Source organism: Bufo gargarizans, chromosome 3 (genome assembly GCF_014858855.1).
Source record: "Bufo gargarizans isolate SCDJY-AF-19 chromosome 3, ASM1485885v1, whole genome shotgun sequence".
Classification (NCBI taxonomy): domain Eukaryota; kingdom Metazoa; phylum Chordata; class Amphibia; order Anura; family Bufonidae; genus Bufo; species Bufo gargarizans.
In genome coordinates this window covers 194404769-194430656 of record NC_058082.1, presented here as the reverse complement: position 1 = coordinate 194430656, position 25888 = coordinate 194404769, and the positions used below count along the sequence as shown (strand labels likewise).

The 25888-nt window shown below is 41.5% G+C and overlaps 1 protein-coding gene across 8 annotated transcripts in view; it reads right to left on the bottom strand.

The window, feature by feature from the left end:
- Nucleotides 1–25888, bottom strand: part of MCF2L (MCF.2 cell line derived transforming sequence like) — a 315580-nt gene that overhangs the window by 44611 nt on the left and 245081 nt on the right. For 7 of the 8 annotated variants that reach the window (XM_044284023.1, XM_044284027.1, XM_044284026.1 and 4 more), the window contains 8 exons: nt 18176–18266; nt 12919–13038; nt 10799–10915; nt 9218–9367; nt 4641–4765; nt 3582–3696; nt 3188–3307; nt 1743–1934 (listed from right to left, as the gene is read on the bottom strand). In XM_044284023.1, coding sequence (XP_044139958.1) covers nt 1743–1934; nt 3188–3307; nt 3582–3696; nt 4641–4765; nt 9218–9367; nt 10799–10915; nt 12919–13038; nt 18176–18266 — 1030 coding nt within the window. The remainder of the gene's footprint in view (nt 1–1742; nt 1935–3187; nt 3308–3581; nt 3697–4640; nt 4766–9217; nt 9368–10798; nt 10916–12918; nt 13039–18175; nt 18267–25888) is intronic. The other variant, XM_044284024.1, reaches the window with a different exon arrangement.

Here is a 25888-nt window from a genome sequence, read left to right as displayed (position 1 = left end):
TTCTATTGGGAGGAATGGACTGCCTAAAGAGTTTCAATACAAGTCTATGGGAATGACTAAGCAGTTTTCCCAGACATAAACACATTTTCAGACGTAAACAACAGAACTAAACCAGTCAAAAGTCAGTTGGGGTAATTTATCTCAAACTGGTGAAAAGTAGAACTGGCTTAGTTGCCCATAGCAACCAATCATATTCCACCTATCATTTTAGACAGCTACTTTGGAAAATGAAAGGTTGAATCTGATTGGTTGCTATGGGCAACTAAGCCAGTTCAACTTTACACCAGTTTGATAATTCTCCCTCAGTGTGTCTGTTGTTTTCCCACCAAAACCTTGCATAGTCCCTTACAGAAAGTGTGGAAGACAGATAGACAGTCAAAAGATCTCTCAATATTAGCTAGCTGTGCAAATGAACAGGATATATTACAATAAACATATAAAATGCAGTTTAATAATGTAAAACAGTACAAGTGTAAACAATGGCAAAATCATAGTGCAAGTTAAGCCAAGTGCATTTAAAGGGGTTGTCTCACTTCAGCAAGTGGCATTAATTATGTAGAGAAAGTTAATACAAGCCACTTACTAATGTATTGTGATTGTCTATATTGCTTCCTTTGTTGGCTGAATTAATTTTCCATCACATCATACACTGCTCGTTTCCATGGTTACGACCACCCTGCAATCCATCAGTGGCCGCCATGCTTGCACAATATAGGAAAAATCACCAGCCTATGTGAGCGTCCATGATCCCAGCCACCAGAGAGGCTGGCACTTTTTCCTATAGTGTGCAAGCATGGCCACTGCTGATGAATTGCAGGGAGGTCATAACCATGGAAACGAGCAGTGTATAATGTGATGGAAAAATGAATCCAGCCAGCAGAGGAAGGAATATGAACAATAACATTACATTAGTAAGTGCTTTATATTAACTTGCTCTACATAATAAATGCTACTTGCTGAAGTAAGACAACCCCTTTAAGTAGTGAGTTGATGGCTTTGCGTAGTAGCAACAGGGGCAAATGTCCACAAACGTCCATAGTCCAAAGTACCCTTGGTCCAGGACACTATACATTGTTTGCTTCAACACTCGACTTCTTGCAACAGTAGCATACACAAATGGAACAACAATCTCACTTCCTGCTAATCTGGTAATTGCAATTAACTGTTGTTGTAGAGACTTTAACAGTAGCCATTCAGTAAAATATATAAAGAAATAATTCAGCAAGGAAGGAGAAATATAAGAAATAGACATTGACAAACTAAGAGGGCAATATAGGAAGAGGACAGAAACTGAATGGTTGGACTGAGGCAGGAGGATAATCTGGAGATGAGATGATCAGATTTGGGGAGGTCACAGTGATATGAGGGTAGAAGAAGAAAAGGAGTGGCACTCGCAGATTAGATACAATTACTTGTGAGCGGGACACCATCCCCGGACACGTGCACCGCACCACCGACAGCGGAGTGCCGACTGTGTTACAGTGCAGTGATATGAGGGTGGCAGACCGTGAAATGTACTCAAATTGGGGCAAAAAAATAAAATAAAAATGTAATAAAGTTTTATGTGTGTGTGTGTATATATACACACACATATATACAGTATATATATATATATATATATATATATACACACTCAGTATTTATATATACAGTACATAGCACCTTTAATATACTGTACTGTCTTGGTGCTATAAGCTGTGATAGACACTACTGTATGTCCAAGAGTGACATTGTTCACTAACCTTCTCCAGACGTCTGTGAAGTTCTAGAGAGTTGTGGAGCAGCTCCCGCCTTTCCTGAATATGACTACTGATGTCACCACATAGATGATGAAGCTCATTACACTTTGGGAGGATGGAGTCCACGGCATAATGGTTACTTAAGATGAGATGGTCTCCTTCCCTTGCTAAGACCTGTGCCAACTGTATTGTTTCCTAATAAGAAAAAGCATTGCTTTCATGTAACGTTGTTTTTTTTTTTTTTTACAGATTGGAATAACTGGAAACTTAACAATACATAAACTGAGAAGAAATATATAAAGGTAGCCAGAAAGGGTGCAAGACAAAAAGCTGTCCATAATTATTGTTAGGAATATACTCCTAAAACTTTGTTCGTGTGCCACTTATGCATTTACTCAGCTGGATTTTTCACCAAACCACAGAAATAATGCTGCAATTTTTGTGAAACTGCATTTTTGTGAAATTTGTTAAAAGAGATTCAATACAACGTCAAAGTGTGAACATAGCCTACAACAGGCATAAATAACAATAAGGGCTCACACACTAGGCAGTGTACGGAGGTAGTACCGGGCTGAACTTCCCGCATGTGCTGCTGTACAGGCTCCAATAGACTCCATAAGTGTGGAGATATTTACCCTTGAAACAATGTTTTCAGGGAAGAAGAATACCTTCATACAGAGTAAGGGCTCGTTCACACGACCATGCCGTTTTTTGCGGTCCGCAAAAAAAGGATGCTGCCCGTGTGCCGTCCGCAACCTGCGGAACAGGAGGCCCATTATAGAAATGCCTATTCTTGTCCGCAAAACGGACAAGAATAGGACAGGACTCATCTTTTGCGGACCCATTGAAATGAATGGTTCCGTATACGGACCGTATGCAGAACGCAGAAAATGGCCCATATACGAAACGCAAAATATGTTTGTTTGAACGAGCCCTAATTAGGCCTATTGCACATGACCGTATGGCTTTTTCAGTATTTTGCGGTCTGCAAAAAAAGGATCTGCAAAAAATACAGATGACGTACGTGCGCATTCCGTTTTTTGCGGAACGAACAGCTGGCCCCCCTAAAAGAACAGTACTATCCTTGTCCGTTATGCGGACAATAATAGGACATGTTCTATCTTTGACCAGAACAGAAAAACAGAAATATGGAAAGCATACAAAGTACCTTCCGTTTTTTTGCTGATCCATTGAAATGAATGGTTCCGTATAAGGTCCGTATACAGAACGCAAAAAACGGAATGTAAACGGAAAAAAACAAACATTTGTGTGCAAGAGGCCTTAGATGGAGAATGCCACAAGTTTTGTTACGATTGACCTTTATGGAATCTAACATAAAAAAAAATTCCATTTGATATCGGAGTCATATAGAGTACTGAAGAAGGCTCATTCTCCTCTGTAGAACCCAATTATGATCCCTAATAATCACTTATAATGATGAAGCTCACCTGGGCCTTCTCTTCAAAAGTACAAAGATCCTTCAGTATGTGTTCCACATGGGAGCAACTGTTCCCCACATCTTTAAAGATTGATAACCTCTCATAAATACTGTCCAGGGCTGCCTTGATCTAAGAGGACAAAAACAGCATTTACACAAAAAGTTTAGTGTGTACAGTAGAGAGCATACATTACTATATTTTCCATCACTCCTGAAGGTAATAGACTTTATCAAACGAGTATGTCCACCATTATCATTTGGATTTAATGGACAGTGATCACTGGCTACCAAATGATCCTGATGAAGTCACATAGACAGGGCACCAGTCAGATCTAGATTTTATTTAGTTTTCAAACTTGGTGCCCGATATATAGAGAGACTGGCATTCTAATTATCTACTTCACCTCTCGAAACTTTGTCTCAAAATGTCGCAGTTGTAAGCACTGTTCAAGCTTCTGTTGATGCTTTGTCCAAAACTCATCAAATGCAGTTTCTGTTTCATTTAGCTGACAAATAAGCCTGCAAAAAGATTAAGATGGAGGGACACAAACATAATTAATCACAAAAATCTTTATTACTTGAAGCTACTAGGCCAAAAGGTGAAATCTGCCAAAGGGTTCTTCACCTACCATGTTCCGTTATCATTATTGGTGTCTTCTTATGTAGCATAGGGACTTTTAGAAACCATTAGGCACTAGATCCCAGGCATGACTGCCCTCATGTTTAAACCATTAAAAATAATTAAAAGAATATATCTTTTCTCAGACAATATTTTATGAAATGTTCTTTTAAGCTAAGCCGTATTTGCCAAAAAGTGGAGGTGAACTCAGATTGTCAGTAAATAATAAATCAAGGCAACTGGACTTACTGTAGATTTCTTGAAAACGTTTCACACGTTTTTAAGAAATCCACAGTACGTCCAGTTGCCTTGATTTATTCTTTACAGATATATACCATGACCTGGATAAATGAGAACCTTCACAGTCAGATTGTCAGGTTGCAGAGGATAGGAGAAAACTCTGTGGGGCATATAGTATTATTGGCCTCTCACTTGTGTTGTGGCATATTTTCAGTGAAAGAAACCTCTAGGCAGTGACAAAGGGGCATAAATGGGTTGTCCAGAATTAGAAAAACATGGCTGCTGTATTCCAAGTTGTAGACACAACTTATGGGCGGGTGTGGCACAGTTTGTGGAGGAAAGCATCCATGTTCTAATTCTGGAAAGCAAAAATTAAGGGCATGTAGTAGTAAGTAGTAAGGGTAGTTACCCGTAATGTAAATGCTGCAGATTTTCCACAATGGAATTGCATGTAGAAAATCTGAGGCATTTAAAGTAGCAGCAAAGTGGATGATTTTCTGCGAAAATGATGCCACAACTATGCCGTAAAATATAACTATGAACTATAATATGACGTCATTCATGTCAACAAAATGAGTGTAGACTAAATTCTAAATGTTATCACCTCTCGACTGTTGTTTGGTTATCCTGCTGGTCCTGATTCATCATGTATTCTGGGTCCTCTCGAATTGGCTGCCTGATCCGTTCCAGGATATCATTTCCCTGCTTCAGTGCTAATCCCAGATCATCCTGCATCAAACCAACATGAGCACTGGATTCAGACAGCTTCTATCAATCTAAATCAACCTCAGGAGTTATGGAGTTACAGGTATGTTGGTGAAAATTACCTGATTAGTAAATGATTTTCCACCACTGACATTATTTCTATTTGTTACAGAAATCACATTCTTCCATCCCTTACCATAAATGCTGATGAATATGACTCCACATATTCCCCAAAGATTTTACTAGCCGTGTGTCGCTCCATCTACTACAGACATCCTTATGTGCAGTTACAAACATGGATATCAATCAGGGTTGCCAAGAGTCTGTACATTCCTAGACAGTCCTTAAAATAGGGAAGAGGACCTGTCACTACAAATTACAGTGCAATCTGCAGGCAGCATATTATATAGCAGGAGGAGCTGAGGAGACTGATATATAGTTTTGTAAGAAAAGATTCAGTAAAACTTGTAATTTATACATTTATATCTCTGCTTTTTCTGACTTCATTGTTCACGTCAGGTGTTATCAGTGATTGATGGCATTCCCTGAGCAAGTGTGTGTAGATTGATATATATATATATATATATATATATATATCAATCAAAGAAAAATGGCGGCACTGGCTCAGATGAAAAAATCGGGTGCACGTTCCAGGGGAATGGACTTCTTACCCCAACCAATGGATCCAGAAAATGGACGGCACTCCAGTAAGATGAAAGCAAGAAATACCTTTATTCACATATACGGTGCAACGTTTCGGCTCCAAAAATTATAGCTGTCAGTCACTATAATTGATAGCATTCCCTGTGTAAGTGTGTATACAATTAATGCGAGAAGAAGAGGAGAAAGTAAGGCGGCACTGCCTCCACTGATATCGCCGATATGGGCTGGTAGCATGCGGTGTTGAAGATCCAATAGGTGGTGCTCAGCAACAAAAAGTGAACATCAAGTAGGAATCAATCATTGAAGTAAGGAGAAAATAAATAGCGTTGCGGCACTCACCAGGATAAAAAATCAGTAACCTTTATTGTGGCTTCCTTAGAAGAGGATACATGTGGGTCCAGAGGCGGATACACTGTTGCGGGCGGCGACGGCCGTTTCGCGCGTGGGGTCGCGCTTCCTCAGGCCGCTGAATACGTCATGACGCTAGTGCGTTTTATATAGAGGCAGACAGGGCACGGCCGGCGCCGTCATCCACAGCTGTTCGCCCCTGGGAGTAATGACGTCTAAAAACAAGCGCACAGCAGTGACATAATGGGTACAAACAAGGTAATAGCACAAATACATGATTAAATGTGTTGATCTGCATGCACCTCCACATGGTGGGGGATGCACGCAGAGGTCCGGATGCTTGAAGAGGACGTGTATTAAGACAACATATATTATAGATCCCTACGCTAGGGGAGAGGGGGCGCACAATATGAGTATGGGATTCCATACATTACATAAATAGAGGGATCGGACATTGCGTAGCAAACATGGGATAAGAATAAAGAGAAATACAGAGATAAAGGCCAACTCGTGACTAAGCATAGAGGGACAAGGACATAAGAACGTATATATCAATTTATGATGCGAGTTGTTGTTTACAGGAAGACAGACATGTCATTTCTGTCATTCATGCCTGCTGGGCCCATTGCGCCTGTCTGAATGATCCACCTTGCCTCCCTCTGCAGGAGTAGACGATGCCGGTCCCCTCCACGAGGGATAGGACGGACATGTTCCACCCCCGCAAAGGAGAGGCAATGCGGTTGAGCATCATGGGCAACCCGAATATGATCAATAAGGCGGGGGCTGCCTCTTCCTGATCTGATAGACCCAACATGCTCGCGTATCCGTTCAAAAAGGGGACGTATGGTTTTACCCACATAAAAACGTCCACATGGGCAGAAGATCACGTAAACAACATAAGGGGTACGGCAATTAATGAATTCTCGCACTGTGTGCGTGATGCCTCCAAAAATTAAATGCTTGCTGCATATATTAAGTGTACAAAACGAGCAGTGACCGCATTTAAAGTTGCCCTTAGGTTTAGCTAACCACGTCTCGTTCTTAGGTGTAGAAAACACACTACTGACGAGTTTATCTTTTAAAGTAGGGCATCTCTTAAATGCAATCAGAGGTTTCTCGCTAGTTACACTGTCCAGGGAGGAATCCCCCTTTAGAAGGTCCCAATTCTGATTGATCACTTGCTTAACCATGTCTGCCGCTGCACTGTATTGAAAAGAAAATGCAAAACGTGAAGGTACAGAATTGACTGTTCTCTCTCTAAGTAGGGAGGCACGATCCAACTTAGCCGCCTTACGCATGGCTGTTGAAACATCATTCGACGGATAACCCCTATCCAGGAGTCTTTTACGGAGTTCCAATGCCTGTTTAAAGAAACTTTCATCTGTATCGTTAATCCTACGGAGACGAATGAATTGACCGTAAGGAACAGCACGCTTGACCGAGGTTGGATGAAAACTGGTCTGGTGGAGGAGGGAGTTGGTGGCAGTAGATTTGCGATGGCCGCTAGTATGTATAGTGCCATCTTTAACGGTAACTTGTACATCTAGAAAGTCTAGGGATTCACTGCCAAATTTGGCAGTGAACCTCATGTTCATCCGGTTGTATGTATTTAAATATTCTACAAAAGCCCAACACAACTCCTCACTCCCCCGCCAGACCATGAAAATGTCATCCACATACCTCAGGAGAAGGTGGATGTGGCATAGATAGGGGTTATCCGTCGAAAAAATGTATGTCTCTTCAAATACCGCCAGGTACAGGCTTGCGAATGTGCACGAAACCGGGGTGCCCATCGCAGTACCTAGTACCTGGCGGTACCAGAGACCATCAAATAAGTGTGTATACAAACATAGCTGTCAGTCACTGTTAGTATACACTGGGAGATGTTATTAGTGATTGACAGCCCTACCTGTGTAAGTGTGTACACAGAGATAGCTGTCAGACACTGATAGCTGTACACAGGGGAGGTGTTATCAATGATTGATAGCATTCTCTGTGTAAGTGTGCATACATACATAGCTGTCAGTCACTGATAGCTGTACACAGGGGAGGTGTTATCAATGATTGATAGGATTCTTTGTGTAAGTGTGTATACAGAAATTGCTGTCTGTCACTGATAGTTATACACAGGGGCAGTATTATCAGTGATTTATAGCGTTCTCTGTGTAAGTATGTATACATATATAGCCATCAGTAATTGATAGCTGTATATGGAAGAGGTGTTATCAGTGATTGACAGCATTCTCAGTGTAAGTGTATATACAGAGATAGCTGTCAGTCACTGATAGCTGTATACAGGGGAGGTGTTATCAGTGATTCATAGAATCCTCTGTGGAAGTGTATATACATGGATAGCGGTCAGTTACTGATAGCTCTACACAGAGGCAGTATAGATAGCATTCCCGTGTAAGTGTGTGTACATACATAGCTGTTAGTCACTGATGTACCCTGTGTACAACTGAACAAAAAAAAGGCTTAAATGAATAAATTACAAGTATTACTGAATCTTTTCCTACAAAATTATATATCAATCTGCTTAGTTCCTCCTGCTCTATAACATGCTGCCTGCAGATTAGATTACACTAACCATTAAAAGAGAATTACAATTTTTCTTGTGTTTTAATACTGAAATTTTTTGGGAAAAAGTAATTTTTTTCTTTTCATTGCCATATCCTAACCCCCATAACATTTTTATAGTTATGTTTACGAAGCTATGTGAGTGCTCATTTTTTGGAGAGGAATCTGCAGTTTTTATTTATACCATTTTGTATGTATGACTTTTTGATCACTTTTTATCATTTTTTCTGGAAGGTGTTGCAGGAAAAAAAAAGGGTGAATCAGCCATTTAGATTTTTTTTTTGTTAGAGCGTTCATCGTACAGGATAAATACATTTAGATTTTAATAGCGCTGCCATCTTGGGATGCAGCAATGCCTATGACATCTCTTTTTTATTGCTTACCTCTTTTTATTTTTAGGGGATGATTACAATTTTATTATTTTTAAAAACTTTTTTTTAACTTTTTAAAGTTGCGAACAAGTAATAATTAGATTGCTTCTCCAATACATTGCAAAAAATTACCACTGCAATGCATTGCAGTTACGTTATGTTCTTATGGAAGTACAGCTACAAAATCTCTGGTTTCTTAAGAGACCAGAGCTTTTATATAGAAGCAACAGCTTCCCCTATTTCCGCATGGGGAAGCTGTTGAAGCCCTGGGAGCACAGTGCAAACGGGCACCATTTTTAAAGATTGCACTTCCGCGGTTAATGTAATCATATATTTTACAGCTCATAGTCATGGCAGCTAACATGTTCATATCATGGTTCAGAGATTTATACATATTACCTATAATGTTTATGATACATTATAGTTTCCAATTTGTCCATAAAAAAATGCTGTCTGTGATTTTTTTAAAGAGAAAATCTAGTTGGCAACCCTGACGGGTACAGACACATACACTTACCTTCATTTTATCCTTCTTTTCTGTGTGCACAGCTAAAAGAGAACTGGTGGTAGTCACATCATTGGGCAACTCTGTCTCTGCCAATTCTGTCCCGAAGGACTGTAGAATCTGTGCTGTCTGCTTAACCCTCACGGCAAAATTTTCTATAGCCTATGAGAATTATAAGTCATGATTAAAAGTCACTGTAAGAATATATGTTTCAGAAACAGCAATCATATATAACATGGCATTATGAACGGGGGCTAACTTAACCACCATAGAAACCAAGCAAATGCTTGGGTTCCTACAGATCAGGGAACCTCTTCTGGCCATAAGCAGCTGGATAAAAAATCAATAGGAAAAAACCAGGGGCAGACATACCACCAGTTCAGCCGGTGCTGCTGTACCTGGGCCCAGTGGGAGAAAGGGACCCTTTCTGACTGCAGAGAAGTAGCAGAAGTTCCAAAGCTGTACTGCTAAGCTGAGAGAAAGCCTTAGAGTGCCGACCGGGTGGACCTTAGCGATATAACATGGTCGTGCCTAGCAGTGTGACAGGGGTGTGCAGACATTGTTTTGCTTGGGGCCCCAGAAATGCCCAAACCACCCTTAAATATGAAGGAATCAAGTCACCAAAACATCATTCAGTTTGGAGGACACTGCGACATTAGTGATATATTCTTTATAACGTACTGTAGGATACTAACAGTGGCGTAACTACAACGGAGTCGTTCCCATAGCAAATTTTTGAATGGGGCCTCCCTAAACTTCTTCGCAAACCCCCAACTCACATGCAACCCCCACTCCTGTGGCTAGTCAAGATCGAGCTCTCAGACAAGGCCTGGTGAACGCTCCTTCCATTTTCTTACAGTGTCACTGTATGATAGTGTTGAGGGGGCCCTGACAATAAAATCTTCCTCGAGAGGGGGCCCCTTGTGGGTTTGGGCCTCAAAGCAGCCACTTCCCCTGCTTCCCCTATAGCTACGCCCCTGGATACTAATAAATAATCAATTTATTACATAGCGCACTACTGTTACTATACATGTTATTTATCCTATCAAGGTAACAGGTAGAAATCGCACGTGCCCATCAAGGATCTCTTCACTTTACACCACTGCACCCAGTGTTGAGGTTTGATCCATACAAACACACTGGCATAAAGTAGTGATGAGCAGCAGAGGCAATATTTAAATTTGTGATATTGTGCGAATATTCGTCATATATTTGAGAACTCGTTATCTCCAGTCATTATTTTCTTGATTAGGGAAATCGGCAATTGAAAAATTCACGAAAAAAATTAGCATGACGAAAATTCACAATATGAAAATTCTCAATCAACACTACTCCTAAAGTCAAAGATATTGCAGCCTTCTCATTGGCCCACAAGTTAGACGCAGGGGGGAAAATCATGTGTACTGATTAAAAAAGAATCTCAAATATTCCAAATTATGAATATATATCACTATATTCTAAATATTCGCGAATTCTCGAAGTGCTGATATTCGCGATAAAAATTTGCAATTTGAATATTCGTGATCAACACTAGTATAAAGCAGTATTTCTATATACGGTACTATCAGAATAACTAATATTATAAAGACTTACTGTGCGATGTAATAGCCAGTTTGTATGGCAATAATGCAATGTGCCACCAAGGTCCTCTGTCAGCTGTGACTTGTCAATGTAGTTCTGTAATTCTGCTGCTGAATTCAGCATTATGATCTGCGGAGAGATGGGAAATATACTTATTAAAAGTTCACTGAAATATTTTACCTCAATAAAAAAATAAAAGAAAATTGGACCTCCAAGGGAATTACCACATTTATTAGCATAGTTGAAGGCGATATTATTAAGCCCTTCAATGTAATAAAGGAAAAATTCAATCTTTCAGAAGAAGAAAAGCCAGTATATAACGCCTTGAAAAAGATGTGGGAAAGATGTCCCAAAACAGATACATATATTCCCCAGCAGTTGTCAGACCTATTGAATCAATCCTACAGTAATCTTACAAAAAGCAACTTTAAACCAATATACGATATACTAAACAATGACTCAACTCAAGAACTTTTGCCCTACCATAAAAAAATGGGAATTAGACCTTAATAAAAACATACCCTTAAATAAATGGAACACAGCATTGAAACTGTTTAAAAAAGCAACAATTTGCACTAACCATAGGGAACAATTATTTAAAACACTGTAGATGGTATCACACCCCTGCAAGATTACATCTCTTTTGCTCAGACACATGTTGGAGAAACTGTAATCAAAGGGGAACTTTGTTCCTTGTCTTTTGGTCTTGCCCAAAACTGACAAAATTGAAAGGCGATATAGGTATACTAGTTAATATGATCACAGGTAAAACCCTTACTATCACCCCAGAACTGGTATTGCTGAATCTGGGAATAGACTCTATGGATTCATCGGTGCAGTTCCCCTTGATACACATCTTTATTGCATACAGAACGTTGATAGCAAAAAAACTGGAAAACAGAAACAATACCAATTACTAAAAATATTATAGAGATGGTGTCAAGAAGCTGTATCAATGAAAAATCGTATGCAATATGTATGGACAGGTATACCATTATGCAATAAAAATGGGAAGCATGGCTAAAGTACTTCCCTAAGTAAGAAGGGAGTCGGATGTGTGAAAGGAGCCGGTCAACCGAAAAGTCAGACAACATAAGAGAAAGCATAAATATAATAAAGATTGTAATGCATAAAACCAATTTAGTATTGCCAGAAAAGATTAGTGATACATGTAATTAAAGATATGTTCTCAATGTATATGTAATAAAGATTCACTTTTCTTTATTCATTTAATGTTAAAGTTAACAAAGATTTAAGAAGGCACTTTTGTGTTTATGTTTATTTTATTTTACTACAATTTATTCTGATACATGCATCATTAATTATATTTGAAAATGTAGATTATGTGTTCTCACCTCATGTGATATGAAGTAATATTACGTGTGAAACATTCAATTTTCTGTATGTTATATTGAAATTTCTTTGAAAATTCTAATAAAAATTATTTTGCTCTAAAAGTTCACTGAGCAACAAATGTGTTTTCTACATGCTGGAACCAGAAATTCAACAAATGCCATAATTATGGTTGCCACTCATGGTACATACACCTCCACGTTTTGGTGGGTTTGCCATTTCAGCCACACTCACTATACTATAACAAATGAAGCACGCAGAAATCTCCATAGATTTACATAAGAAGTTAAATTACTAGTAGTAAAGGACCCAATGCTTTTTAACACAGAACTGTCATAGGCCACCACTGTTACAAGTCATTACTGATCCGGCCAACTTTAAAATATAAAGGTACAAAAAATAAAAAGGTACGTTTCACAAGCTCACAGAACGGGCATGAATAATGCTGAAGTGCACAGCTTATGAAAGTTGCCTGCAACACATATAGTACAAGTATATGTACCAATTATAGTAGCCAATTATTAAGAATGAGTGTTCTTAGTAAAGCTGGTTCCTGATAACTGCCCTGATGGTTGGCCTGTGTAAAGGCGCCTTACACTGTAGGCCTCTCACCATAGCCCTAAGGCTACATGTGTACACACAACTGCTGTTTCTACTGGATTGAGAATACACCATGGATTGACATATATTTTATTACTAAAATCTGTAATACAGGAATAATAACAGGCTGTTAAACTCTTAAAATATACTAGAAAGGTCCACTTCTATTTGTCACTCACCGGTACCTTCATTTTAAAGTCATCTTTGTTGAATTTTAATGCAAAGTCTGACAGAGCTCGCTGAAAGAATGCTGTTGGCCGCAGAACAATAACAAGTTGCAGGTTCCCTGGGAATGATGCCTACAAAATTGCAAGATGAGTAGAGCAATAAAAATACAGGAAGGAAGTAACATGTTAAGCATAATGGATTCAGCTGTAATGACATGAGTAACTTTTCCTGCACGGTCCTACAAATGCCTAATTGTTTTTTGTACTTACTCCATTCCCCTTCTTATATCTATTTTAAAAAATAAACCGTTCAAATGATAACCTTTTTTCACTTACTAAATATATGAAAGTTCTAAAGTTTCTTAAAGACTCTTAAAGGGTTGTATATATTTTCTTTTATTCCATGCCCCACCACAACCCAGCAGAACCTCTACCTGTTCCTCAGTTCCGGCTCCATGGATGCCAGGCTGACTTTGCTGCACTTCCTGCATAGACAAGGTCACATTCACTTCTGCAGCCAATGTCTGGCCTGAGCAATGATGTGTCCCCAAGAATCACATCATTTCTGGGTCACGTGCCACTTGGGGACACATCACCGCAAATGCATCTGACCCTGTTCATACAAGAAGTTTACATGTGGAGATCAGAAATGCAGTAAAGACAGACTGGGACCACAAAGTAAGAACCAATGACAGGGAAGAGTACGTATAGGCCCCTTCATAGGTCCCACTGGCTGGGGGGGGGGGGAATAAAATGTGGACAACCCCTTTAAACTGGCCATACATTGTAGATAACGGGCCATACAGCTATCTCTTTAAACCCCCTCATAGAAATACTCGCTTAGCCTAGGCGAGCATGCTCTGAATGGACACAGCTGCTGTCAGACACCTACGGTGGCAGATTATCTTCCAGAGAGGCAAAGTTCTCTGGAAGAAAAAGTAATTCAACTGCCCAATCTTTCTCTAACTGCTATATGCCATTGAGGGAGAGTCAGAACACTTTATAAAAATTAGATGGTACGTTGGTCCTGCCGAAATCAGCAGGTTCGGTTGACATTAGTCTGTGTGTATGGCCTGCTTAATACTTGCCAATTACTCGAGATAATCAATTAACTACTTCACCATACATAAACATGCTTGGCTAAGATTGGCGGTTTACTTCAATGGGGCGGGGAGGGAAATATGCTGCTGCCTGATACCTCCTTGGGGATCAATGAAATGCTGAAATCCAGTATGCTCAAATCAACTTTCACCCAACAAGTCATGAGGCACCAAACATTATTTAGAACAATTGGCTTATCTAATATGTAAGACCAACTTAAGTCGTAAGCATCAGGTATTATATAAGGCTGTACTATAGTGACCAGTGCTGCTTTATTATCAGAGAACTGAACCCTGCTTTGCGTTCTCTTCATAACAGTGAAGGCAAGAAGCTATTTTAATTTGCTTCAAAAACACTGTAAAGATCATTAAGTACTGAAATTGAAATATATAGAAGCAAAAGGCATTTTTTTCTGATTGGGAACAGGCTGTCTGCGTTGTGCGGGGGAAGGGAAGTGGCAGCAGCTCTGGCTATATTTATTGCTTAAACTATCTTCCTTAAAGCTCCAATCTCTTAATCGTGCCTACGCCTCCAGTTGTCTATAAAGTATGGCGAAGGGGCTAATGAGGTAAAATACAGGTCACAGCACTGAGCCAGCCCCACCTTCTGACTGGTCGTTCAGTGCCAAGAAAGATACAGCAAAATCTTCTCCATTTAACCCAGACCACCATGATGACTTCTTCATTAACACTGGGAGTATCATGTTGATATATTGGCCAACAGCTATGAGGAAGATTCAAGCGGCCCCCTCGGCAAACCAGGAAGGGTGTATGGTCAGTCTCCCTATAGTTACCATTGAGCAAGGGTGGTTAATAAATCGGGCAATCGAAAAGTGGCAAAGGGCCAATTTTACCATATACTGCATCATTATAGGGAATGGAACTCTGTTCTTATTTATGGAGCTCTAAATCATTTGCTTCCACCCGTAGCCCATCGGATTTAGCCAGAGCTTTATACAGTACGCTTCTCAAAGTGGTAGCTGCAAGCTACCAGAATTTACAATGTAATTTTATGGCTGTATAAAGGAAAGCTGTGGGTTTGGAAAGTTGCATCCGCAAAAAGGGAACTGCACTACCTATAAAGATATATGGTACAGATGCAAGGACCAGAAAATCCTGCCAACTTCTAAAAAGTACATAAAAGTCTGTAATTTACTTACTTTCAAAATTACAGTAGTTGGTGGGTTATCTTACTCCAGAGCAACAACTAGGTGGTGGTGACATCTGTCATAATGACATTTCCTTCATGGGGATGAATGTCCCACAACAGTGATTTGATACTATGGGCATTTGACATTACATGCAACATCACTGAGGCCTAGTCATTACACTGGAATGCATGGATGCGGTGATCAGCAAGGAGTTTAGTTTAAGATGGAAGTTTTAACAGGAAGTACATAAAAGCCCTTAAAATGAAATCTGAGTTGATTGGATCACACAAATACCTTGTTTAATGGCTAATGGTCGTACACAACATGGACAGTTCACAATGACTTTAGGATTCAGTGCATGGGGACTTTGTCAGAATTACACATTCATGTTACAGACTAGTAGAGATGCTATTTCTGAATGCCTAACATGGAATTACATTGGTTCAATGGATTCCAGCCTAGTAGAAATTTTTCTTAGAACTTTTTGAGACAATAGCCACTCTTGTGCAAGGAACAATTTTATATTGCTTGCCAACTTTTAGGAAGAGTCCCTTGGGACTTCGAGGGGGGCATCCGCAATTTTTTTTTGAGCAATTAAAATAGGCCATGCTCCTGTTACTTAATACAGTGTTTTTTGGATGTTGGGGTTGAGTCTGATGATACAGCATCACAGGACTCCACGCAGTTATGGTCACTCTTTGGGAAGTGCCAGAAGGCTTTTGCTAAATCTGGCAAACTTTCCAACTCCTCTGGGAGGTCTCACTTTTTCCTGTGAGCCTCCCAGATGCTCTGGGAGAGTTGGCAAGTACTGGTGCTCACTGCTCAGTTGTGATTGTGACCTCAGGACTGCAGACCGCTTTGCCCAGGATATGGCCACAGTCACTGCCCATGGCTCCTGCACTCCCATGTCCTGATGGAAGAAGATAATGTCGTTCAAACTTTCAACAGTAATTCTGCCTCCTCCACCGCTGGCCTAATGCTGCCACTGATAGGCCCTGTTGGCTCCTCCTTATCACATGTCAGGACAGAGTCAGTCTTGACACTGATTATTTCTAGCCACTAGGCGATAGTGTTATAGTAGGACATGATTCAGTACAGGTGACAAGACAGTGCGGGGCCTGGGCCCTTTAGGGGCCAATATGGCTGCTATAGTGGTAGTTACGCAACTGAAACTTATAACTCACTGATCTGAATGGACATTGCATAATTCTTTTTTTTTCCCTTTGGTGGCACTGCAGTGAAACTAAACACTTAGAGTACCTTCACAGGTGGCAGATTTTGTTGCAGAAATTTCATTTCATTCATATAAATGGGGCTTGCTGAAATCCATGTGTTTCCCACTGAAATAACTCCATTCAGATGAATGCAACTGTTTTTTAGTTGCAGAAATGTGCAACAAAATCTGCCACATGTGAAGGTACCCTTAATGCCAGGTTTGCCCACAGATAACTTCTAATCAGTGGTGGGCCCCTGAGCAACATATTGACAAGGGGCTCTTCCAACAAGTTGGGATTTTTCTAAGTCGGCAATAGATAGTTGTTGCCAATCAGCTATTGACATCTATCTTGGCACACCAAATATAATAGAAATAATATGAGCAGACTAGATGGACCATGTTGTCTTTTTCTGCCATTATTCTTCTATACTTCTATGTTTCAGGCTAACACCCACAGCTTAAAGCGTATGTTATGTAATTTGGGATAAGCGTCAACCAGACACTGCCACCGCTGATGTCCACAAAATGATCAAGCAGGTAAACTCCAACTTGTCCATTCCTTGAGTCCCTTAACCACATATATCTAGAATCTATCTTTTAGCCCTCAAAGCCATTAGATATTTGGTCAACTACATCAATTTCAATTTAGGATCTCTCATTATCATACTGTACATTTTAGTGCTGGCCCAGTATTTAGTGATGCTGTTTATTACCTCTAGACTGTATTTCATGTAAGGTGTTTGTTTGGTGTACAAGGGTTTGTATTCTAGCACAGACCTACTACAGATCATCAGTGATAGGCACATGGATCACAATTATGTAGGCCTCAGAATTGTTTGTTTTTTACAGCATGGGAAGGTACTAGCAATAAATATTTTAGCATGTACTATAATATTAACAAAAATGAGAATATTGAATAATGAATGTAGTTCTTACTTTACTGTTATTATTTATGCCTCAATTAAGCCAGTGTGGACCTTGTATTCCATCTAATTTCAAGAACTGCTGTATCTTCTAACCATTAGTTTTTTTAAGTCACGGTCAAGATAACCAAAAATGTAGAATTAGGCCTCTTTCACACTACCGTATGGCTATTTCAGTGTTTTGCGGTCCGTTTTTCACGGATCCGTTGTTCCGTTTTTTTTGTTTCCGTTGTGTTTCCGTTCCGTTTTTCTGTATGGCATATACAGTATACAGTAATTACATAGAAAAAATTGGGCTGGGCTTAACATTTTCAATAGATGGTTCAGAAAAAACAGAATGGATACGGAAGACATACAGATGCATTTCCGTATGTGTTCCATTTTTCTTGCGGACCCATTGACTTGAATGGAGCCACGGAACGCGATTTGCGGGCAATAATAGGACATGTTCTATCTTTCAACGGAACAGAAAAACAGAAATACGGAAACGCAATGCATACGGAGTACATTCCTTTTTTTTGTGGAACCGTTGAAATGAATGGTCCCGTATACGGACCATATACGGAACGCAAAAAACGGCTCGCAAAAAAGCAAACAAAAAACGGTAGTGTGAAAGAGGCCTTAGTGGAATAGTCATTTTTATTTGCGAGTGGAATAGTCATTTTTATTTTACGTGAACTGGAGCTCACATGGCTATAATTACGGCACTGCAGGCCTGTACTACCAGAGAATGAAGACACCATATGATACGCAATGTATAACGTCAGCCAAATTAGGCATACATTCAGATTGACCTGGAGCATAGATTTCGTAGGTTTCCCTGCAAATAGGACAGTGATGTAGATGTTTTTCTGCTAAAAAAAAAAAAAAGAGACTTACTGCAATCCTCAGTATTGATGCTTTTACAGATGCCCATTTGTCCTGTCTTCGGTCGATGACTAGGATGAAGCCAATTCCTGCATCTTGTAAACTAGGTGTAAAAACAGGAACAGGGAAAGGCTGCGGTTATTATTATTCCACGTGCAGATGCTGCCTCCTCACTATGGTGCAGTTTTTTTTAACCCTCTCCACACTGATCCAAACCAGATATTTACAACGAAAGACAAGCAGAGGGATTTGCCCAGAATCAATGTCACCTTCCCAAACAGGGTCCACATAAGAGGTTTCAAGCAATGTCGCTTATTCCATTTTGGCTCAATCTGCTGCAGCCTGCGTGCTTTGAAATTTCCTCCTCACTGCAGCCGCAAATGGTCTTACAGAAGGGCCACCTCTCATCCTGAAAAGCAAATGTTGCATATCCACGCATGGCTTAAACAGGCCACTCAATCCAGCAACCAGCTCCCTGGATTCCACCTTGGTAAAGCATCCATTGACTCGCAGGATCAATCTATTTACGCGGTAGTGCTTCCACCCTAATGACAGCAGCGTAACACATTTGGGCTAGTGAGGAGATGCTCATTTCTGATGGAGAGCCCCGTCATTGCTGACTGATGAAATGACCTTAGTTATTTCTCCTTTCAGCTCTGTTTAGCGACATATGCTCTAGATACAGCGTATACATGGACGTAGAGCTAGCTGCTTCCATTCGTGCATTCAGAAGCAGGGAAATTGTGCAGTGCCAGCATCTGACTGGGGGTTGGGGCCAATCACAGCAGCTTGTAAGAATGAAAAGGCAAAGGCAGAATAGCTAATAACCAGCACACCGTGTGAGTGCCGGATTTTATTTTGGGAGACGTTTTCAAGATTAAAGACCAGAGGAGAATAATGGGCAGAAACAATTAAATTAATAATTTGACTAAAGCATATTTAACTAAATTTCATGAAGTGTACAAAACTGATATTCTCATCTTACATCTCTTTTCATTGAGTTATTCCACAAGCTATAATAAGTTAAAGAGGACCTTTTACTCGTATACAAACTAAAAACTAACTCTATCTGTGGGCAGAGCAGCGCCCAGGGGTCCCCCTGCACTTACTAGTATGCCTGGGCGCCGCTCCGTTCGCCCGGTATAGGCTCCGGTGTCTCAGCTCCGTCTGTTGTATTGGACTGATTTTTTGTAGGAGGCGTGTCCCTTGCTGCAGTGCTGGCCAATCGCAGCACACAGCTCATAGCCTGGCTATGAGCTGTGTGCTGCGATTGGCCAGCACTGCAGCAAGGGACACGCCTCCTACAAAAAATCAGTCCAATACAACAGACGGAGCTGAGACACCGGAGCCTATACCGGGCGAACGGAGCGGCGCCCAGGCATACTAGTAAGTGCAGGGGGACCCCTGGGCGCCGCTCTGCCCACAGGTATAGTTAGTTTTTAGTTTGTATATGAGTGAAAGGTCCTCTTTAAGAGCAGATAGGTGGAGAACCTACTGTACCTACTTTCTCCCTAACTGACATCACCATGATCTCAGGATTCCCAAATATCAAGATGAAGGATCTGGCCTGATTGATACGTCCCTGATGGACAACTACACATTTGGTCAGGGACACAAATAAACAGGGTGGGAGAGATTTAGGAAAACTAGCACAAGTGGAGGAGTTACTCATTATGATCAGTTAGGTTCCAGATCTTCAGACCCTTTTGGAAAATGAGAGCAACAAACTGATTGTTTAATATGGGTAAAAACTAGGGGTGCACCGAAATTTCGGCGGCCGAAAATATCGGCCGAAAATGCACCTAGTCTGTTTCTGCCGATATTTTTACATATCGGCCGGAAATAGCGGGGAGGGACTTGGAGGAGGAGCTGGGGGCCGGTGCGTTCACTGTTCTCCGGCCCCCAGCTCCAGTAGTTATAAAATGTTGTACAATTAATAAGCATTCTATTCATGAGGCCCCCTCTGCAGTATTACATTCAATACAGCCACATCCTACTCACAGGGCTGTCATCTTAATGCTGGCCGGCCGGGCAGACGAGCGGCAGCGTCACGACTGACGTCACATGCCTGCGCCGCCTCCTTCATTCAGAAAGTAGGCCGGCCCCCAGCTCCTCCTCCCAGTCCCTCCCCGCTATTTTCTATTAATTGTACAATGGGGGGGGGGGGCTGTGGTTGGCACTGTTATGGGGTGGGGGTCTGTGGATGGCACTGTTATGGGGTGGGGGTCTGTGGATGGCACTGTTATGGGGTGGGTGGGGGTCTGTGGATGGCACTGTTATGAGGTGGAGGGGTCTGTGGATGACACTGTTATGGGGTGGGTGGGGGTCTGTGGATGGCACTGTTATGGGGTGGGTGGGGGTCTGTGGATGGCACTGTTATGAGGTGGGGGGGTCTGTGGATGGCACTGTTATGAGGTGGGGGGGTCTGTGGATGGCACTGTTATGGGGTGGGGGGTCTTTTAAAAGTATTTGGGCAAAAAGGCAGTTTCGGTTTCGGTCAAGGGGTATCCTGAATTTTCGGTTTCGGTTTCGGACCAGAATTTTCATTTCGGTGCACCCCTAGTAAAAACTTTTTTTTCCCTTTAGATTGCTAAAGATAAATCTCCCCCGTCAATTTTTGACACTTCGATTCAACCACTTCACATCTGGCCCATTTCCCCCTTTCTGACATTATTTGCAAATTTGACATGTGTCACTTTATGTGGTGATAACTTTAAAACGCTTTTACTTATCCAGGCCACTCTGAGAATGCTTTCTCGTCACATATTGTACTTCATGACAGTGGTAAAATTGAGTCAAAAAATTTCATTTTAAATTATAAAGAAATACCAAATTTACCAAAAAATTGAAAAAATTCGCAAATTTCCAAATGTCAATTTCTCTACTTTTATAATAGATAGTAATACCTCCAAAAATTGTTATTACTTTACATTCCCCACATGTCTACTTCATGTTTGGATCATTTTGTGAATGTCATTTTTTTTTGGGGGGGGGGGGACGACGACGTTAGAAGGCTTAGGCTACTTTCACACTTGCGGCAGTGTGATCCGGCGGCAGTTCCGTCGTCGGAACTGGCAGCCGGATCCGCCGATCTGCCACTGACTGAAAGCATTTGTGAGACGGATCCGGATGCGGATCCGTCTCACAAATGCATTGCAAGGACGGATCCGTCTCTCCGCTTGTCATGCGGACCGACTGATCCGTCTTGTAAATTTTTCTCATTTTTACCGATCTGCGCATGCCGGAACGACGGATCCAGCATTCCGGTATTCTGGCGCTAATACATTCCTATGGGAAAAAAATGCTGGATCCGGCATTCAGGCAAGTCTTCCGTTTTTTTCACCGGAGAGAAAACCGTAGCATGCTACGGTTTTCTCTTTTGCCTGATCAGTCAAAACGACTGAACTGAAGACATCCTGATGCAAACTGAACGGATTACTCTCCATTCAGAATGCATGGGGATAAAACTGATCAGTTCTTTTCCGGTATAGAGCCCCTGTGACAGAACTCTATGCCGGAAAAGAAAAACGCAAGTGTGAAAGTACCCTTAGAAGTAAATCCTGAAATTTTTCAGAAAATTTCCAAAACCCACTTTTTAAAGACCAGTTCGGGTCTGAAGTCACTTTGTGAGCCTTACATAATAGAAATCACCCAAAAATGACCCCATTTTAGAAACTACATCCCTCAAGGTATTTAAAACTGATTTTACAAACGTTCATTCTTTAGGTGTTCCACAAGAATTAATGGAAAATGGAGATGAAATTTCAGAATTTCACTTTTTTGGCAGATTTTCCATTTTAATAATTTTTTTCCTCTGACAAAGCAAGGGTTAACAGACAAACAAAAAACGAAATAGTTATTGCCCTGATTCTGTAGTTTACAGAAACACCCCTTACATGGTCATAAACTGCTGTATGGGCACACGGCAAGCCGCAGAAGGAAAGGAACACTATATGGTTTTTGGAAGGCAGATTTTGCTTGACTGGTTTTTTGACACCATGTTCTATTTGAAGCCCCCCCTGATGCACCCCTAGAGTAGAAACTCCCAAAAAGTGACCCCATTTTGGAAACTACGGGATAAGGTGGCAGTTTTGTTGGTACTATTTTAGGGTACATATGATTTTTGGTTGCTCTATATTAGACTTTTTGTGAGGCAAGGTAACAAAAAATAACTGTTTTGGCACCGTTTTTATTTTTTGTTATTTACAATGTTCATCTGACAGGTTTTGTGCTATTTTTAAAGAGCAGGTTGTTACGGACGCGACAATACCAAATATGACTTCACATTTTTGTTTTTTGGGAAATTGTCTTATATAAAGGCTCGTTTTTTTTCAGTATGAGATGACAGGTTGATTGGTACTATTTTGGGGTGCATATGACTTTTTGATCGCTTCCTATTAAACTTTCTGTGATGTAAGGTGACAAAAAAATGGCTTTTTTGACACAGTTTTTTTTTTTTTACTGTGTTCACATGAGAGGTTAGGTCATGTGATATTTTTATAGAGCAGGTTCTTACTGACGCGGCGATACATAATATGTATACTTTTTTATTTACTTAAGTTTTACACAATAACAGCATTTTTGAAACAAAAAAAATTATATTTTAGTGTCTCCATATTTTGAGAGCCATAGTTTTGGGCGATTGTCTTAGCTAGGGGCTCATTTTTTGTGGGATGAGGTGACTGTTAGATTGGTACTATTTTTGGGGGCATACGCCTTTTTGATCGCTTGCTATTGCACCTTGTGATGTAAGGTGACAAAAAATGGCTTTTCTTCTCTAAGGGTTGCCCTGCTGTCACTAACAGCGGGCAACCCGCTCTGCAGCTGCAATCTCTGAATGGACGTTCCAGACGTCCATTCAGTGTTATACATCCACCCATAGGACGTTTATATCCTATGGGCGGATGTGAGGTGGTTAATCATGCACACTGAGATGTATGAGGGTTCTGTAACAATTAGTGACTGCCAGAGATGGGCGAATGGAAGGGACCCTTTGGGTGACCAGTTGACAAGGTCCAATGAGAGCTTATAAAAAAGTCAATATGGCTGGAAATGGTAAATACTTTTCAGAAGTTTGAAAAATGGACAACATTGACACAGGAGGTCAACCCCTGTTCATCTGCCCAGTCAGGAAATATAGAAGTGGTATTGGATTTGTCAGAGTAGAGAGCTGCTGCAAAAAGTGGTACACACATGGTTTAACCACATATTACTTAAATGTCATTTAAGTAAAATCTTCTGTTTTATTGCATTTGTATATCTAATAGCACTGTAAGGACAGCTAAGGATTAAAGCCTTGGCTCATCCTCAGACTACCTGCACACAGGTGTGGGTTGTGAAACCAACTTTCTTAATGGTTGTCATGGGGATTTCTGTGCACTTCTGCACCAAATCCGCACCAAAATCAGCATGCATTACTAACATGTTTTGATGAGGTTTTGCAGCAGAATTTCAAAGAGTGAAATCTGCACAAAAAATTGCCCAATTAAAAATCTGTGATTTTCTGAATATGCATGAAAAGTGAATTTCCGCACAGAAAAAAAAAGCAAAGTGTACGAGATTTATCTAACCTCATTCACTTTGCTGGTAATGTATTATGATGCGGCTCTTCCACACGAAAATCTGCATGGAAAAAAACTGTTTATTCCGCACCACGTGCAGGTAGCCTTAGGATTCCAGAAGATGGACCTGGGTCTGCCCCCTGTTAGCTAGTTGGTTCTGTGCTTAGCTGACGAAGAGAGAGGACCTACATGTGTAAACTCCTCAGAGCTAGGCCTGAGCCCAGAGAACCTGTCTCTGAGACAATCTACAACAAAGGAAGCATCTGCTATAGAGAGGTGCTGTCAGTCAAACTACCTTGCTGACTGACTCTAATGCATGGCCTTGTACAAAATCCAGGATCTACAAGGCTATGCATTGTAGTCAGTCCGCAAGGTAGCGTGCATCTTTATGGCAGAGAGACCTTACTGCTATGTGAGGGATCCAATAAATGAAGGTGGAGGCAGCATGTCCGGTACAAAAAGATCCCTTTATTGGGAGCCGCTCAAGTGAACAAACGTGCAGAGGGTAGTTACGTTTCGGCTGACTCACAGCCTTTATCAAACACAATGTGTATTCTAAAAGATCATGTTTAAATACCATAAAACACGCCCACTCTCACAGGAGAGGCCAATCACCCAGTCAGTGAAGTGCTGATGTCATCATAAGTGAATGCAGATACGCTCATAAGTAGTGTCATAATATGCGCCCACTCTGGGCATATGATCCAACTCCACACATACCTTCATGGCGCACATCTTCTCGAGCGTCCTCCAGCAACCAGCGCGCATGTCCGGGGAGGCGGGGTCATGTCGACGCATGACCATCTCCGAGTCACCTCATCACCAGCGTCTCCGCCCATGTGATCATAGCGTCACCCAGACTCCTCCCGAACCTCCTCCAACATGTGCACCGTTGCTAGGGACGCCAGTGGATCAATTCGCCCTGCTCCCCGCAGTGGATGCGACGAACCCACAACAGCGCGTCAGGGATCTCGGCAGAAGGGCAATCACCCTAACAGTAAGGTAACCTCAGTGCAATCTCATGCCATCTGCCGCTCACCTCACCCGTGTCGTCCGGCAAATTCGGGGACCGTCCGGGGGGGGCGGAGTCGCCAAGCCTCCAGGCCACCAGCCGAATCCACGACCAGAGTGACATCACGGCTCCGCCCCCTCTCAGTCCAGCCAGCCCTGTGTTGTCAGGGACGCACCCGGGGCCTAACTCCGCCCACATCACCGACGCGCATGTCAGGCTCCACACGCCTACGTCAGGGATCCAAGCAGGAACGAGCCACACTAAAATCCAGTGCAGCATGACGCAGTGTGGGCTGGAAATTAAAGTGCATGTGAAATAGTAAAAAACAAAAATCTATTAAAATCACTATACAGATAGCAGATTCAGATCAGAGGTCACTCGGACCATTTACACATTTCCCACATAGAAGTCTAGGTTCATCCCAAATGGCTGGAGTGCTCTCATCTCAAAAATCCATTTGAGCTTTTTTTGCGTAGGATCCGCTCCTTGTCTCCCCCACGTCTCATTTGGCCAACCGAATCAATAATTCGAAACCTGAGTTGGTTGACCGAGTGTCCACGTTCCAAGAAATGTTTCGCCACAGGTTTGTCAATCTGGGCCCTTCTGATGTTACTCTTATGAGAGTTCATGCGCTCCCGGGCTTCCATTGTGGTCTCACCTATATAGATGAGGCCACAAGGGCACGTGATCATGTATATCACGTCCCGTGATCTGCATGTAAAATAATTGTTGCTCTTATAGGTCTTGCCACTGTAGGGATGGGCAAAGGTATCTCCCTTCACCATGTTGCCGCAGTTGCAACAACCAAGGCAGGGAAAACATCCCAACTTCCTTGGTGCCAGATACCTCTGTCCGTCCCCACGGGGATCCCCAACCTCGGTCTTTACCAGCTTATCGCGTAGGTTGGCACCTCTCTTATATGCCATCATAGGGAAGCTATCAAATTCATCTATCATAGGTAGCCCTTTCGGTTGGCCAAATGAGACGTGGGGGAGACAAGGAGCGGATCCTACGCAAAAAAGAGCTCAAATGGATTTTTGAGATGAGAGCACTCCAGCCCTTTGGGATGAACCTAGACTTCTATGTGGGAAATGTGTAAATGGTCCGAGTGACCTCTGATCTGAATCTGCTATCTGTATAGTGATTTTAATA